General features: G+C 45.6%; 1 protein-coding gene across 4 annotated transcripts in view; it reads right to left on the bottom strand.

Annotated features, from left to right (window-relative positions):
* The window catches only part of BCAS4 (breast carcinoma amplified sequence 4), a 963,459-nt gene that overhangs the window by 788,493 nt on the left and 155,941 nt on the right, over positions 1–19,025 (bottom strand). For all 4 annotated transcript variants that reach the window (XM_069651167.1, XM_069651165.1, XM_069651166.1 and 1 more), the window contains exon 2: positions 2,470–2,541. In XM_069651167.1, the coding sequence (XP_069507268.1) occupies positions 2,470–2,541 (72 nt within the window). The remainder of the gene's footprint in view (positions 1–2,469; positions 2,542–19,025) is intronic.

Raw genomic sequence — 19,025 nt, forward strand, 5'->3', positions numbered from 1 at the left:
CTTGAAGAAGTGTTTGACTGAAGATTTCCCCACCGACTTGGGTAATTGTTGATTCTTTGGGAGCTTTTTTGCAGCCAATTTGATGGGTTTTAATACAGGAGTCTCTGGGTTCTTTGTTTGCTTTTCCCCCAGAGGCACTACATCTACCATATTAGGGTTTGGTTTCTCCACCACCATTTCTTCCACTATAGCGGGTGGAGGCTTTACACAATCAACCCCCTCCACCCTGTGACCACCCCCACCTTTTGAATTTTCATAGAAGACTTCCACAAAACACGGGATCACCGATTCCACCACCTTTGGTATTGGGATCACATTTGTGACACCCCCCACTCGTATACCCGGCTCAACATCATTCTCTGTCTGCGCAGCTACATTATTCATAGGTGGCTTCAACACTTCTGGTGACCCGCATTTCTCCCATATTTTAGCTAAGAATTTGTCGTTGGTGAATTGCCCTTTCATTATTGTCTCCTACAGCCCTCCTGCCAAATTAATTTCTGTTCACATGCTTCGAGGGCTCTAGACATTGTAGATAATGCGAGATTCATCGCATGTAAGGCAATTCCCCAATCATTCTCCATTTGGATTACCATAACAGATGTATTCATGCTTTGATTATGGGTTAACACATTGCTCACTTTCCCTTGCGGAGGTGGAGGTAAAGGCTCACTTGCAGAACAAGAAGAGCCCCTTGACCCACCCTGGTCACTACTAATCGAGTGAGGGTCACTTCTCGAACTCTCTGAGAACATTACTGGTGACGCTGAAAGGTTCTCCGGTAAGAGATTGTCAGAGAAAACAGAATCATTAGGCTCCAAATCAATCACCGCAATGTCCCCCAATTTAGAATCACTATCCATAAGTTCAACAGGACCTTGGGCCACTGCACCCGACACAGGTAAAGATTCTAAGAAAGCTGTGTCAGATATGGAGCACTGCTTCCCGGAGCCCACCAGAGGCTGTGAGTTCAAAGCGACCTCTGTTGCAGGCTCAGCCTGAATATTGGGGCCTTTTTTAATAAGCTCAGGTCGGTTCCCCCGGCCCGAGGTCCCCTCCTCAGGTAGAACCTGGGGTGGGTTCCCGACCTGAGCCCGAAAGGCCAAGATAGACCCATTGCAAAATTTGCGGATATCCACATTACCTGGGGCGAGGAGTTTGACACGACTCCTTCTGGGAGTGGAACAAATAATGGAGGCATCTCCATGGTAACTTGAGCCCCCGACACTCACTCGCATAATTGTACTGCGGGCTGGCATGCCCGATGTTAAAGTGAGCCGCATTCTTACTTCGAGTCCAGAAGGTGATTAAGGAGAATAGGGTCCGGGAGCCTCTATGGAACCACCCACACGGTTGCACAGCCTTGTGGGGCCAGTAGTCCTCCAGAAAGTGAAATTATTCACGAACACTTCAAATGCTGGATAAGTCATCTGCGGCAAAGCAGGACTCGCCTGGTCACCTTATGTTAAGTCTTTATGAAGGGAGGAGGAGTGGCTAGCTACAACTACCAGTGGCACTCCACATTAGGCTGTCAACAACTCCTACTAAGGTGGTACTCACGGGGCATTTAGTCAAGCTCAAGCATTCACTCCCAGCTTCCTTTAGCACAGGAGGAATCCCCCAAAGCACCGTGAACAGACAGCTGCGCTGCTGTGTAGCGTTACTGCCGGGTTTCCCAAGTTCCACACTCCACCCAGTCCACTTTTCCTTCCGCTCCTCCGGCCCTCTAGTCCTCGTCCCTCTGCAAAAAGCAGAGTCTTCTTTCTGAGACTGAATTCTGCAGCAGGCCAGATGTTTTGGACTTGGACTCCCATGATGCTTCCCCATCAAGTATGCTGGCTGGGGCTGATGGGAGCTGTAGTTCAAACCAATTGTAAAGCCAACGCTTAGCCTTGTAACAATAAGAATTGATGGACATATAAAATGATTTGCTCAAGATCCCACCCATTTGGTGAAGTGGGTAAACTGCGATTCAGTGGCCACACATTATTATCTCAGAATGGCAATACTGTGAAACATTGAACAAAATCTCAAAAACATACATAACATGTTCAATTAATTTTCTTTCGAGTGCCTGAATAAACTATCGTTGAGCAGTTACATCATTTCAATTTTCTCGCTAGGTTTTGAGTAACAAATTCCTTTTGGAACTCTCCAGCAGAATCATGTACGCGAGTGCCACCTTGTGGTAAGAGCGTGGCTGCTCTGTGAAACCTTCCCAGCAGAGGGCAAGCTTCCAAGATGGCCGACTCAGCCAGCAGCATCAGCTGCGCGTGCCCGACGCTCCTCTGACATGGGAGCCTGAACTCGAACACTTGCCGCAGAGCATCTCGGAACACTTCCTGAAAGTGCAGTGGCAGGCTCTATTTTTAAAATGCTGTTTTTTGCCTAAAGCAACATGTTAAATATATTTTACAAATAGTTTACATAAGCTTTAAGCGAATTTGCATTAAGAACCTTTGAACATACCATGTCTGTCATTCCACAGAACTCATCCAGCCTCATTAGCATCTCCTCAATGGTTTCTTCCAGTTCTTTCACCTGAAGAAGATAACGCAGCTGTTAAGGCAACCCTTCTGCAGTAGAACGCTCTAGCACAATTTGTTATATCGTTCCCTTATTGATACAAATATATCAAACATAGGAAAAAAACCGCCAGTTAATTTCTCCCTGATCGTAAAGGAGTTTTAAATTTGACTAGCAATCGAGCTAAGTAGTCAACGCCATAGGTCACTGAAACATATGGAATCACACACAACGACCACCAATAAAGATGTCTATGCTATAATGCATGCAGTCCAGCAGGGCAGGGACGTCATTTCACCAAAATGCTAGGTGTAGCGGATGTGACATTACACGACCCTTGCCCTCTGATGACATCACAGGAAGTGATGTCATCTGACCCCACCCAAAATGAAATCATGGGAAGCGATGGCGTATGACTTTTCACCCCTTTACAAAACAGGAAGTCGCATCAGATAGCATTGTTCCTAAGTACACTCCGATAAAAATGGTTCCCGATATCACTGTAATGTGATATTCATTTCATGCAAGAATGGATCACCATGTGTATCGTTAATATCAGTGTGTATAGGCCCATTTTACCAAATGCCTGTGCATGCAAGCAGACTCCCAAGGCCAAATGATAATGATGTGTTATTATATAGCACTTACACTTAAGTGCTCTATATAGAACAAATCTACATATAATATCACCCAACCTGTGTTGGTACTCATTTATCAACCTCAGAAGGATGACAGGCTGAGTTAGCCTTGCCGGAACACCAACCTGCAACCTGCAGATCCACCCCACATCGCAGCAGTGAGCGCTTAACCCACTGAGCTATTTTACCAGCTATGGCTATCTTACTGGCTATAGTAAAATGAGCAATTACATGTCTGAATGTTCTCAAAGTCAGAAAGCAAATTACACTCTGTAGTGGATACCATTAAACTGGCAAGTGAGATTTAACAGCAGGCCAGTTCATCTGCAGGTCTGGTGCAAAGTTGGCCACATATCAATCAAACCTACGTGGATCTACTCTTCAGGCTTCAATGGTTCACAAAATACATACTATTGGGAGGGTTCATATCTATGTATTAAAGAATTTAGAGTAGCGCAGGGAAAGCAGCACACTCACACGGCACCCCGTACTGTGGGCACTTGCTACCTCATACATGCAAACAAACATCCTGAACAGCATGCCATGGATGTAGGAAAGATAGACACATTACAACAAAGCATTATTTGTGGCACAACGACATCAAGGGCCTCTTAATGTGCTATGGTCAAACATTTCTACACTGTACATAAGCTTTTAGGCGCAGGGATTTTGTGAAGTCAACAAGGATATCGAGTTGGAATGTCTTGTGATGATTGCAACAGAGGCAACAGCAGAAAAATACATGCTGTAACTGCAACTTGCGAAAAGCAAAATACATAGGGCCTCATCACGAGTTGGGCTGTAGTTCTTAAATGTGGTGGTAACGGCATTACCACTGCATTTAAGGGCTAGCCCTATCACGACTTAGGTGCTAAATGGGCGGTTTTACCTTCAGCTTTTTTCTGGAGGTTAAAATCCCATTTTGCGCCCTGTTTTCAGCGGTATACCACCAGCTGTATTATCCCGCACTATTAGCGCTGATAATGCCCCATTGGACCCAATGGGGATTGGGGATTTACCATTAACACCCAACCTGTGATCCGGCGGTTACACCGCCGGACTGTTGGGTGCTAAGTTTATTACAGTTGGTCAGTATTACAGCCGGGATACCACCCAATTCATGATGAGGCCATGGTCCAAAATTGACGCTTATTCTACTCCAAATGCTTTTTGGAAGTTTTTGTCTGCATTGTGAATTTGAGGTGTTTAAGAACAGACTAATCAGTGAATCACCCCTGAAGTGTGCCTGAAATAAACCTTTAAGAAGTCTAGCAATTATTGTATAGAATTCCTGAAAGACTAATTATTTGTTACTCCTATTCTTCTGTAGAAGATAGCCAACCACTCCAGAAACAAAGAGCCACATGGCACTGGCCACAGCCAACGAGCTTCAATGGAAGAAAAAAAAAGAAGTTTAAATAAAAATGTTTTTGGGGTAGCAAGAGAGACCTCAGCTGTTGCAGTTGCGACCCCTGGAAACCCCTAAATGACGCCCCTGCAGCAGGGTACACGGAAGTACATGGACAGGTACATTGGCAAATGATATTGTTTGTATGCCCGTTCACCATCTCAGCCGTGACTCTGCTTGTCATGTCGGGAGAGAGAGAGAGATCCTTAATAAAACAGATATTTGATTATCTTGCCGTAGTACAGGTAAGCAACCTACGATTGAGGGCAGAGCAGGTCATTCATTCCCTTTAATGGCTAGAGTGCAGGATTGGTTGATCTGGATAAGTAGGCTAATGTGCGCAAGTGGTAGGGATGACTCATTACTGGAGGGTGCCTTCAGGTGTGGGGGAGGGGGGTTTATGACCCCAGGGCAGTTTCTAGCCAAATTGGTGCCCAGGGGGAAACATCAGAATGCGCCCCCCCTTACCCAGCCTGGCACACGTCATTCTCAAACGACACCTCTGTCGTGTGACAAAACCCCTCCTCAATATGAATAAATAATTGCTATATAAATGAAGCTAGGTTCATTACATTGTAATTCAAGTACTTTACAGAAAAATTCTAATCTGTGGTTGAAAAGCCTACCGGGGTCTGAGGGCTCACTGACCTGGCCTTGTGTTGCAGGTGTTCTCTTCGTACCAACTCACTTGTATTTCGCAAGGGGCAATACTAGTCTAACCATATTAATTATTTTCTGATAGAAGGTTATCATTCTAAAGATGGACAGTCTGGTACACTCTTATTGTACTCTTCCAAATTACCTCTCTGAGAGTCGGAAGGGGACAAATGGCATCAATGAGGATTCATGAATGCTTTGCATTAGAATCACAGCATTTCAGGACTGTAACGTGATCAGAGATCTACACATTTCATAAACAAGTCTGTAATAAAAGGATTGTATGTGTGAATCTCTAAATTCATAACTGATGCATGACTTGGTGCTCGCATCACGGTTCACAATACTCACCCTAACATTAAAATGTTTGTAACCATGAACCATAATGCTCATTTAGACAGCTTACATTTTTGGATGCGAGTATAAAATGGCTGCAACATCAGCCACTCAAATGGGGTACATAATAAGTTGATGAAGCGTTGTAAAGAAAACCGGCTTCTAATGTGAGGTAAAGGGTACAGAGTTGCTCAGTCACTACTGCCTCACTATTTCACCGGCCTCAGGGGTTATTTCAGCAAAAAAGGACAGGCCAATGCTTTATCTAACAGAGCTGGCATTAGCATCTCTTATTAGTGATGGCCTGCAACTAGTGAAAATCATGGTGTGGCAGTGTAGAAAGGGAGTTTGGCCTAGTGGTTTTACAATTTGAGGCAACTTCTTTGATTGCTTTATGTGTTTAAGTGTGGGCGCAGTATGGCGTGCTCGTCAGAGTCACATATAGAAAACATCACAGTGTGCTCTTGTATGGACATTGGGCACATCAGACAAAAACAGGTATATGTGCTGTTACTTAAGGGAGCACCACATACACACCATTAACCAACAGGGTGGCGACTTGTGCAGCGCACAAATCATTGATGCACACATTTGACTGCAAAGATTTGCCATGGACTACTGTCTGCACGGTGACTCACAATGAAGATGCCAAGTGACATTGAGTTGGCATCTGAAGTCCTGGCTAGGCAGTGGCTGGCTTGTTCAGACAATGAAAAACCCTTTGCTGCTGAGCATACCATTTAGTTCATGTCCCAAAGCAGCCACTAGATTACTTAAGCAAGAAAATTAGAGTTAACCTTCCCAAGGATGCACCATATGTAACTAAAAAGTAATATATATAACAAAAAGTGTTGGTGTGTCAAATAAAGAGACATGACAATAAAGACAACAGTTTAAAACTTTTATGTAGGGCACAAAAATTCTCTTGGAAGAATGCATGGGTTTGGTCAGCTTGTCTAGCATGCTGAATACAAATGCCACATCTTTAGTTCTTAACATTAAATGTTAAGCAGATACTGTGTAAAAACAATGGCTTGTTAAGTGAGCCATCACTTATAAATTAGCCCACTTGCACGGCTGTCAGCACAAAGAATGAGAGGCACAGGGTGTGTGACTCCGGAGCATCTCACACGCTGCGTTTGGAATATGCATGCCTTTGTTTGCGTGTCATCCCAAAGTCTGCAGAGAGCAGCAAGCTGTACATTGCAAAGCAGCGCTCACTGGCGAAGCAGGCTGCTTCATCTGATGTCCGGCAGCTTTCTCGGTGGGCCCCTGACTGCGCTCACCTCCTGAGCTATTTAGCTCTAATGCCCCGGGCGGTTGCCCGCCCTGCCCGGACCAAGAAACGGGGCTGTATGACCCCAACGACGATGTCAGTTTCAAAAGGCTCCTGGAATATGTAGGTTTCAGGTACTTTCTAAAGTGTGGGCCTAAACATGTAATCGTTTTCCACCAAGGTGCTTCTGGCAGAACTTGGATTGGGCAGCTAGATTTGCACTTCATGAAATAAGCGTGTTCGAGTGGGCACATCTGTGAGCCATACCTGCCTAACCTCCGGATTTTTGCCAGAGACTCAGGAATTTTAACCATTTCCCTGGGTCTCCGGGAAAGACCCTGGAATCTCAGGAATTTTGGTGTTCTTTTTACGAGGTGATAGAAGTAGAACGTGTGAAGAAATTGGCATGCTTTATTTTGCCCACTCGTGTTTCAGTTGGCAGACCTTAAGCTGTTCTAGATAATAGCTCATTTCCCTGCATTACTTTTCAAATATCTGCCCAAAGTGCAGGATTCGATATAAGAGGGCATTCCACTGACAGGTGGGCGTGGCGTGTGGGCGGAAGCAGTGTACAAATGGGCAGAGTCTTGTGTGGCTGTGGGCGGGGCATACATCTCAGGAATTGAAATTTTCAAATGTAGGCAGGTATGCTGTGAGGCCAACTTGCTTGCATAGATAAGCCAGTCGTTATCCTGCGGGTAGAATTTTTAATCTGTTTGCTTGCTTCTCTGGAGCAAAAGGAGCTCTTTCAGGGCCAGGCTGCTGTGGTGTGAGTTTATGAAGTTCATGGGGAGATTAGTTTCTTTATTTCAGATGCTCTGGAGATTTTGTTTGTCCTGCGTAAATTACTTGGCAATAACCCATTAAATATGTGCTTTGCAGTGAACACGTTACAGGCTGCCTTTGCTGGCACCACAAGGCCCTCACCTCGATCAGGCCTCTGTGGTATCCAGCATCGTCTCATCACTTCATTGCCTTTATTCTCCAGTTTTTTTTGCATTTACCCCTTGTTGGCAAAGAACAATCAATAGCTTTTGTTTCAGCTCCCTGCTGGCAGACTCCCCCTTGATAATCTTTAGCTATTAACCCTCTGCTGTATTTTTTGTCTCCATTATAATGTATGCACCACACAGGGGGTTCACACTGTTCTTCCCTGCTCTAGACATGGGAGCCCCCAAACATGTTGAAATGGGCCCCCACGGGCTGCGACACACCTTCAGCCAGCCCTGGTGGAATGGAAGGACTTGTCTCAGCAACAGTAGCAGAAAGTTAGTGCTCTTGGTAATGACTAATTAGTTTTGCAAGAATGACAGCTCTGGTTTGCTAGATTTGTGGGTGCCGGCCATGTTACCAGAACTCTCTCCCCTTAGTGACGCCTCTGCCTTCATGGTCGTTATATATCCACATGAGCAATGCTAGGGTTCAAGCGATAGCTGCATTTTGTTGTAAATGAGGATACTCGGCACAATGAGAAGACAGGGCACAGTGCTCCGTTCACTCTTTTATCAGGAGACTCCCTGTTAAATATGGAGTCAGGCTTTTTGTTAAATATGAGTGGTGATGTGTAACTCCCCAGCTAATATCAGCATGCATGCGTGTGCCCTAGTTGCCTCTACAGTCCACAGAGGCTTGAAAGAGTCATGGTAAGCCAGTCGTACATAACATTCCTAGACAGATTTAAATAAACAAGTGAAGTGTAAAGTCCAGAGGCAGTTCTTTTTGACCAGCTGAGGTCATAGTTTTTAGCTTGGACGGGGAATGGCAGCTATACCTCAGGTTGTGCCTCGGTGCTTCCGTTGTAGCTTTGATTTGAGGTGTCCTGTGGAATAGTTTGGAAGTCATCTGCTTGACAATCCTAGACATCGGTGTCTTGAGGTTGTTCTTGAGGTGCTGCTGTAGGTTTGCCACAGTTGTCCGCACAGTGTCTTGAAGCGCATCCTATTCCTTGTAAATCAGCTTCCTTGTTGGGTGCTTTCACTAGTGCCTCTCATCTGTGGGACTGGGACCCATCGAGCGGAGTGGCTTTGAATAGTGAGGCTTAACTTCTCACATGCATGTCTCTGCTTGACATGCACTAGGTTGCCTACTTCGATGCTCGGTGCTTTTGCATGTCTATCTGCATTCATGTGGTCATGGGACTGGTGGCGATTAGCTCCGGCTTGTTCACAGTCGATGTTTGTGAGTGTCCAGGAGGTGCCCATGCCCATTGAGTCAGGCTGCTTGTGTTAATGGGGCAGCCATTCAGCAGCGTGGCAGGCGGGCACCCGGTGGAAGAGTGTGGAGTGGTGCAGTAGCTGCATTGAAATCTGTAGATTTGACACTCCCGGTCGGTATGCCTATCAGTGGCAATGCGTGTCACTTCATTCAGAGTGAGCATGAAGCACTTAGCATTGCAGTGGGCTTGTGGCCATCTGGGGGGGCAGAGGGGGGGTTCGTCTGATGGATCCTTAGGTACACATCGTAGTCGTGGAATTCCTTGTCTTGAAATGGGGGCCGTTGCCAGTCTTTAGTTTGCGTGGTATCTCCCGGGTTGCTAGGATGAAGTTTGGGAGTAATAGCGAGTACTATTTCCACCTTGATCAATTGTGAAAAGTTGGTAACAAGGGCTAGCAGGCACCATATGTTAGGAAGGGAACAGAATACGGCACTTACTTTGTCCCACAATACTGTTCCCTGGATTTGCAGAGATGAGTGGAGGTGGATTATGGTATCCTGCTGCCCGGCGCATGCTGTATCCAGATGCCAGTGTTTCACTTGCTAATCAATATGGGGAACCACACCTTCTCTCTTAGCCATTTCTTTTCTCTGCAGGGGTCCCTGATAACCTTCCTGGGCAGTAGAATCACTTAGTAATGTACTCAGAGTTCGCAATATGCCTGCCTCTTCTGCAGATTGGACAGTTTTTCTACCATCATAATGACTGGGAAGTCTTGGGAAGATAGTTCAGGGGCAACGTGCTCGCCTTGGAAGCAAGACGACACGGAGCAACACAGGTTCGATCCCCGGGTCCGCGCTTAGAAACCTCTGGGTATTAAGCGCGTTATAAATAACCTATCATATCATATCATGTTCGGAAATCAGGAATCTGGTGTGCAGGTTCTTATAAAATGTCCTTTCAGATTCCTGATTCGGTGGCTTGTAATGCAACTTGGTGTCATTAGTCTTTCTCAGTTCCATGAGTAGTTCAGTTCAACTTTTCAACTTATGCTGTGGCAGTTCCCTTTATTGGTTTGTGCAAGCACTGCCTCAAGGCTACAAGTGCTGGCATTAACCAGCAGTTCAGTCTGTTTTCTCAGAGCTAAGTAGGCAATAGTTGTGTCACATGGTAGAGAGCTATGGTGTCTTGGAAGGCTGCTTGATGGCCCTCTGTCCACTCCCATCTCGAGCTAGCCTTGGTGAGGTACTAGTTGCTAACTTTGGAATGAATTGTCCACAGTAGTTACCCATACTAAGAAAACTGCATAGTTTGGAAACTGTTTGTAGTGATGGAGCAGACTCGACTTGTTTAACCTTCTTTTCAGCGAATTTGATAGCACTGCCATCAAAGACATAACAGAAAAATTCCAGTATCGGTTTGAAGTATTCACATTTTTCTCGGTGAAGAGACAACACTCTCAAATGCGTTTGAATACAGCACACAGCCTCTGGAAATGTTTGTCCATAGTAGCAGAACAGCTGTTGAGGACCCCCACCGTCCCATTGAGGTTACAGAGTTCTAAAATACCTCTGCAAGGTGCCAACGTTTAGTCACTTGTAGCATCAGAGTCCTACATGACTGGTGGATGTGGTGACGGCCGTCAAGCTGCTGTTGAGTTTTACTTGATAGTAGTCACCCTAGCTTGAGTTTCAGTAATACATGAGCGCCTGTCAAGTCTGTGACTGTTGGCAATGGTAGGCGTGATATGGTATTTCCGGTGAATGGCTTTCTTGGGGAGATGCAGATCTAGGCAGATGTGCACTTATCCACGTTACATAGTGTCACAATAGGGGAGATCCACAGAGTGGCCAGAGACCTTCTCAGTGATACCAGCCACTTTAAATCTGTCAAGATCTTCCTCAACTTTCTGCTGATGGCAAAGACGGAATGGTTGGATGTAATTGGCGACATATAGTTTGACAGGTTTACCTTTTAGGCAGACTCTTAGGTGACTTGAATTCAACCAGTTGGTCCTCTTGCTCTGGGGCATGCAGCTGAAAGATGAAGTGAATCCCATCTAGTTCCTCAGCGATCATAAACCCTAATAGTATGCCCGAGCCACCTTCGGCAATGGATACGATTTCTGTTATGCTGGCGGACCAGTGTGTGATTGACCAAATGAACACTCCTTTACGCGGAATGGAGTTTTGATTCCACGTGCGAATATCGGTACCTTCTTGTGCTGTAATTGAGTACCTGGAGGTATGTGTCTGGATTTTAATATTGGCAGGACATTTACTGGCACGGCTGTGTTGAAGACAGCAGAGATCCGTAGGCTGTTCATGTGGACTGTGCACCCAGGGTTTTGGTCCAGCCACCTCGTCATTCATGATGGACTTAAGCGATGATAAGGTTTCCTTCATACGTGGAGCCTTGAGTGCCGGCAGGCACACCACCATCATTGGTGGGATCCATCTTTTGAAGCGTCTCTGGGCTGCCAGGTGTTCTGCGAGCAGCTGCTTTTGAATGGCATAATTTCAACAAGTGATTCACTTGGTGCTGTTCCTGCACGTGCAACCACATGCAGGGCAATATTTCAACTGTTGGGAGAGGGGCAGACTTCAGAGACTGTGCCAGAGGGGCAAAGTTATTTCTGTGGGGGCATCTAACTTCTTTGCACGTTCTAATGACACTATTCTAGTGCATCTCTCTCCTTCACGCCTGAAACCATACATAAGAAGAGCTATGTGTCTCCTGTCCCCCACCTACCCTTCCAATCACTCCCCTGACATGAAAATACTAACATGCCTTCACCATTTCAATTTCCCGAAAATGTATGCATACAAATGCAGGTACAACCAATGACATTCTTGTCATTAGTAATTGCCGGGCATTTGTTAACTGTGCAGACGCAGGCACTGTTTAAATGCCCGTGTCTGTTCTCTCCTACCACTGCTCTGTAGGTCTGCCAGGTCAAGTCGACATAGCCCACCATTTCAGAGGGGTCTAAAGCTCAATCTGCTCAATAGTCGTTACGACAATTATGCAATCCATAGGGGACAAACTTGCATTGGATCTGCCCCATAAGAACATGTTTGGCATATGGACACATTTATGAAAAAACTCAGGGAGAACTCATAATGTCATCAGCAGTGCTGAACATTAAACAAATGTACTCTGGGAACCCCTTCCACCTTGACGGATGCTTTCGCGGGCTTCTACATGTCTTGTGTGTGCCTCCAGGATGTGGGCTGGGATGTCTGGTCCCAATACACATCCTGGGTGCCAGAGAGTCTAGGGTGGTGTGAATGCCTGGGACCACCGTGGTCCGTGATTGGTCCACGAATGGTGTGAGTGTTGATGAGCGGATCTCCCATTGGGTCCCCTCCGTTTTGGCGCGAAGAGAACCGTGGATAAGAGGGGGGTTGAAACACCACTACCATGTCGATCTCCTGAGTTCTCACGAACGAAGGAATACAGGAGCCAAGTATCCTGCAACCAAGAGGCTGAACCGAGGAATCGCTGGTGACCCGCTGAAGGACTGCTCCTCTGCACTGCTGTCGCCTTGTGAAACTCTTTTCACCTTTGATCGAACCAGAAGGCCTGTACTGGTACTTCGACCCTTGGAATAGCGGGAACAGCTATTCTCAGCATCTTCACCATCTCCTGCTAGTAAGCCTTCGGAAGCGTCTCTGGGCCATCCAGCTGACTGACCAGCCTACACAGGAGTCTTGCTCTGTAACCGCCGCCAGGTTGTGTAGTATTTCGAGTCCTTGTCACTCTCACACGCTTCGTACACTTGGCGTTCCCAGGTCTGAAGTGAGTAGTGTACATTTGGCTCAGATACACACGGCCGCTCCATTGCCCTGCTGTGGTAATTAACTGTGCGGTTTCTTCGTTTGGGACGTCTTTTACTCAACTCTGCTGCTGCAGACTCAACACGACGACGAGACGTTCCCTGCTCTTCTGAACCTGCCAGCTACTGAAACTGACGTGGAGAAGCCTGGGTCTGCTGGCATCGGGGACCGGTGAGTAGCATAGCTAGGAACTGGTCGCCCTCCTGCTGGAGCCCATAGCTTTTCCCCGCTGTGTCAAAACAGCACCCTTTTCCGTACTCGCGCTCTGCTTCTGCCCACAGTGGAGGCTGCGCTTGAGTCGCGGAACTTGTTCTTCTTCATTTGTGCACTAAACTGAACTGCCTGATTTCCCTCGAAGAGACTCCCCTTTTGCCCGTTGGCACCAGCGTGTGCAGGTACTTTTGAGCACAAGGCTCCACTCTTCGCAGGGCTCGGACTTCCTTTTAGTTAGGTTCCTCTGAAGGCGGACTGGGTCTAAGCATTATTTTGCGCTGCCTGTTTTCCTTCCCTTTTAGGTGGACTACACATTTCGTGCATCTAACGCTTGAGACTTGTTGTATTTGTATATATATTGTATTGGTATGGTATGTGTTGGTTTACTAGAGTTGTATTGTGATTTCTCGCTACGGTCATTGTTTTAAAGGCCTTGGAATAAATGTTTATATATTTTTAATATAACACCTGTTTGGAGTAGTTTGTAAGTGTCCTTGCTTTGTGTGCTCATTGCGGGCTTTCAGTCACCCTCACCCCTCTTGAGACCTAGTCTTGACCGCCACGATCGCTACCTTGATTGGTCTGGCTTGTCCAGAGGTTACCCTGTTCCAAGTAATTAGGTTGGCCTTCTGAACTTCTGCGCCACCAGGACAGAGTTCAGAAATCCGTCTTAACAACATATATACCATTTTGGAAAGCTTCTGAACAGAATGTGGGGCTTTAGCTGTTTCACCTGCCAAGTCTTTTGAAACATGGACTGCTTGTGGGTGAGAGATCAGTTCTGTAAAAGATCTGGGCTAGCCCTGGGCCTCGGGAGACAGCGCTCCAGCAAGACAAACTTTGCCACAACCTGTTCTGGCCCATTTCCTACCCTGGTCATCAGAAAATTGTAACTACATCTAAGAAGCACTTTCTATTGCATGGAAAAAGGATTAGCAAGGCCAGATAAGATGGAAAAATAGGCTGTGCTGCATGGCACCACACCCCCTGTAAAGGGGAGGCCCAGTCATACGTTTCAATCTAAAATAATGTCTGAAAGGTGTCCCTGCAGAAACCAGGAAGAGGACAAATATGCAAGCCACGTCCAGCAGCCTCACAATGCCTACAGCCGCGTAGGTAGTGTCAGTTTTGCCATCTTGAGCATCACTTCTGAGTGGCAGACCAACAGGATCTTCATTGAGTTAAAAGTTAGGGCTGGAATGGGAGAAACATTGTTTGCTATAACTAGAGTGGAGTTAGTATGGGCAGAATGCAAGGTTGTTATTCTATATGACTTTCTTCAGTCACTGCGTTGTTCTTTAGCAATATAACCTGAGGAGGGGGGGGGCATTCCAGTGAAGTAATGCCCGAGGGCAGCAGTTAGAAGCCCAAGAGTGTTTGCTGTTTCTGAGCTCGCAATAAATCTACAAAAGAGGATGGCCATCATGGATCGGGGAGAACAGAACTACTCGTAGTCCCTTCTCCCTTTCCATGGAGGCCATTCAGGAGTCAGAGATGTGCCAGGAATACTACTGTTCCTGGCACCAGTGAGGGACAACGCAGCCCAAGGTAAATGGGGAGAGGGGGAGGGCGCCTTAGATATGTGTACAAGGGAGGTGGCAGTGGGGGTGTGGAGATGCGGGTCATGCAGGAGTTGCACTTACCTGACTCCTGGCGAGGTAAAATGGCAGCCTCCCACTCTGAGGAGGTGTGGCAAAGAACCCATTCTGAGCCTCGTCATTGGCTGGGAGGGTGCCACACCACCCTCAACGAGTATTAACATTGTATAAGGCTGTGTGTTATGGGTTGCAGGCAATTCACTTCTTAGTGGTAGTTGCCATGCAACTGGAGAAGGGAGGAAAGATCTACTCTGTGACATAGGTCAAGGGGAATGAAGTTCTGGTCACAATACGAGGCATGGATGTCCTCTGTTCTATGTTCATTGGACCATTAGCAGTCGGTTAGGGACTATGTTGGGTTCTGGTTTTAGGTTGAGAGGATTTCAGAACGCTGTTTGATGGGTGATATATAGCTTTTGGTGTACTTTTTCACCATCTTATCATGGGACTCTGCTCCAGTTGAACCTAATGCAAGGACTGGGATATATATCCAGTCTGTTGCTATAATATCACCTTTTTCACACTTTGATTCCATTTCCATTGCTACGGATAATGACAATAGTAATACACATTTCACTCCACTTCCATTTCGGTGTTCACGGATAATGACAACAGTACTTAAAATTCTGTATCCCCAGTTAACCAGTCCACTCTCTATATCTACTACTTTTGTATTTCAATCATGGAGGACATTGCATCACCATGTAAATAATCAATTTTCTATATCTACTGCCCTCGCTTCTTAAAGCCTTTAGCAATATGGCGCCTGCTGTTTCTGTGACAACGGACCCAGACACCAGTTGCTCTTGCCTGCCACTCACATCGCGTCCACTTTGAGAAAGGTACATGTCAAAGCTGATGACTGTATATACTAGGGACTTTCAACAAACTACCATTTCTTGACCCATACTCTGTGTTCTCTATTATAGAATCGGCATGTCGGAGGAGTGACTTAATTCTAGGTAAGTGCTGGTAGCAGGCGATTTTGAACTCGCCATTGTGACTCTTGTTAGAGGTATGAAAACACTGTTTGTTTCTCTAGATGAGCTTTTGATACTTGACGCTCCATATCCCATTACTCTTATTAAAATTCGTTGCCTGATTATTCTTTAGCTCAGTTTCTATCTATCCAACACACACAGAGAGAGAGAGAGAGAGAGAAAGAGAGAGAGAAAGAGAGAGAGAGAGAGAGAGAGAGAGAGAGAGAGATTGATTAATGTTTAGTTATAATGTCCACTCCAAAAACCAGCCAATGTGTAAACAACAAATATTGAAACGGCGGGATTCCTTAATTTCGTCAGAAATACGAAGTAGTCATTCAGACAGCACTGCTTGGAAGAGGAGGTGAAGTGAAGGTTCCAATTTGCCCGATTTTGCAGATTCCCACAAGTCAACAGACTGAAAAGAAAAGCCACATTTAAATGGTCTGCTTGAAGGTTTGGTGTTTATGGTGGGAGTGGAGGAGTCGGGCATAACTAGGATGCTGGGATATATTCTTCTAAACAAGCAAAATTGTTGCCAAATGAAGCACGTGCAGAGTGGCATAACACAAAAAAGGCAGGGGGGCATCTGCAAATGTGTTGAAGGTTCCTTCATCTACCCCTCGCCACAGAATGACACAGGGCTACAGGCAGTCTGGTGGCCCTTGGCTAGTGGGGGCTACTCTGTATGCCCTTGGACTGTTTCTCTTGGTCCACCTGTACCACATTTCTTTCAGAAGCATGGCTGGCAAGGTAGCATGGGTTCGTAAAGCACGCGCTGCACAAATATGTGCATATTCTTGCAGGTTACCAGTTTAAATCCCAGAAATCCGACTCAGCCTCATATCCCGCAAGGGGATACCCTGCAACTGGTCCGAAATGGACAGTACGAACACATGTTATTACAATGCTTGGGTATCCATAACAGATTAAAGATTGACTCTAACTCACATAATTATTTAGGACTTTTTTGAAAAGGGTATATTTTTCTTTTTAATGGGAATTATAATTTAAAGTCACCAACAACAAACTGCTACCCTGAAAGCAAGCAACAATTCTCAAGTCGGGATTATGCATTTTGGTTTTCAGTTTACAACAAACTTCAAGCATTTCCACCAAAATACAATGGTGCTAATTTCTGTTGAACTGTAATGTAAATTCCACGTATAAAATTCGAGTGTAAGACTTTTACGCATTGAATGTATTGGCAGAGAGTAGGCGCAGATTGTATGCAGATTCCGTCTGCTTTTTACACCAGCAAAAAGCAGTCAGATTCCAGGACAATCCATTCATTTTAAATGCTGTCTGCTAAACGTAAATGGCCAACAGCGTTTGCGCTTTTTGCACGGCGGAATGCAAAAGGCTGATGTACACGCTTGCACTGCACTTCTGTACTCTGCTGTGAAAAAGTGGAAAATTAGGCAGAGCGGCCCTGCTTACGCAAAAGTGTAACCATAACAGGTCCTCTCCACGTTTTTCACGAGGAACTAAATAATGAGCTCTAATGTCTTTGGTTTAAACTGTAAAAAACAGACACTATTTGTGTTCTGCTTCGCTACTCAAATCTAAGAAGCGTGTTAAAATAATATGCTGCCAGACCCCACTGGTGGAGCAGGACCTGGGACACTGTACAATATTTCTCTTTATGGAGAGCAATTGAAGCACACAGTGCACCTCTTTTGGAACTGAATGGTAAATAGATGTTAAAGTCGCTGTAGCATCTGGGATTCTTTCAGTCATAACAACTGGGGTTGGCACATTTCAATCCTAAAGGCAAAACCCAGGCGCTATCCCCAGTTAACAACAAGCTGCACACCTTGTCAGACAATGACCATGAGAAGATCACCTGTCAGTTACATTTTTTGTGTCTTTACATTTTCAAATTGTGGTGGTAAAACACAGCAGATACCTTAAAGCACTTTCTAGTTGCACAGGGTCAGGTCTGGGATGATTATTCATTTCTGGCTTTTGTGGAGGCTCTCGTGCCCTACACTGGCTCGAATTACAGCCTGGTAACCCTCATCTTAGTACCGCTAACAAAACCTCCACTACGTTGACCCCCCCTCCTCTCCTCAACCTGAAGATAAACTGACACTGCAATCGGTAAACACCATGGATGCCCCAAACACTGACGGTTTAACGACCAGCAAACATCTAAATGCTGGGAAAACCCTTGCAGAAGTCTACACATTAGGAATACACAAGCTGGACTCCCCACGTCCTGGATGAATGCTTCATTAGAATGTGCCACAATATAAGTATGGAGGACAATTTAACTTCATGTGAAGTAGCTGCCCTGGGTTGAGTGGCCTTTACACCTCAAACGAAAGTGTCTTTCGACCCCAGGGATGCTAAAAAAAAAAAAAAAGCAATGTGACCCTATTGTGACACCTCTTAATTGCCGCCGAAGTCTGAGCCCTACTCATAACCCTACATTAGACTCGTTGGGACCGTCCTTTATCTCGGCTCTTCATATATTTATTTTTATTTTTTTATTTATTTGAATTTATAAAGCGTGCAGCGGCCCAAGGGCATCGGGACTCTGTCACAGATTTTTTTTCAGTTGCAGATTCCAGAAGAAAAGAGGCTGAAAAGAAATTGATTACAGTGTTCGAGCACTAATACAGTAGGAGTGTTCCATGGTTATAGGGGAACATCTTCAAGCACACTTTAGTTGAAAAGCTTGGTTTTCAGAGCTTTTCTGAAGGCAGTGAGGGATGTTTCCTTTCTGAGTTTAAGTGGTAGTGAGTTCCAGTTTCTGGGTGCTAATACCTGAAAGCTCGAACCACCAGCTTTGACTCTTTTGAAGGTGGGGACCAGGAGTTTGTGAGAGTATTGGGCACGTTTAGGGATGTTTCCTTTCTGAGTTTAAGTGGTAGTGAGTTCCAGTTTCTGGGTGCTAATACCTGAAAGCTCGAACCACCAGCTTTGACTCTTTTGAAGGTGGGGACCAGTAGTTTGTGAGAGTATTGGGCACGTTTAGGTCTAAGTGCCTTTGCTTGATGGATTTGTTCTGCCAGATAGGGAGGTGCAGACTGGGAAAGGCATCAGTGTTTGATGGTGAGGGCTTTGAAGAGTATGCGCTCTTTGACCGGGAGCCAGTGGGACTCTCGTCTGACTTGGGAAATATGCTCTCTTTTGGAGACACTTACAGCAGCTCTGAGAGCATTGTTTTGCGTGACTTGCATTTAAAGCAGGACATTGCCATAATCCAACTTGGCGGCAGTGGTAGCTCGCGCTATGTTGAGGCAGTTTTTTGGCGAGAGGTATAGTTCTTTAGTCAATTATCCATCTTCATGATTATATTAAGGAAGCCATTTATCACAATACAGCCTTGTTTTCCTTCATAGCTAATAAAACAAAGGTTAATCAACACCTCTCAACGACAACTATTGGCAC

This window comes from Ambystoma mexicanum, chromosome 3p (assembly GCF_040938575.1).
Source record: "Ambystoma mexicanum isolate Mex_15411 chromosome 3p, UKY_AmexF1_1, whole genome shotgun sequence".
NCBI lineage: Eukaryota > Metazoa > Chordata > Amphibia > Caudata > Ambystomatidae > Ambystoma > Ambystoma mexicanum.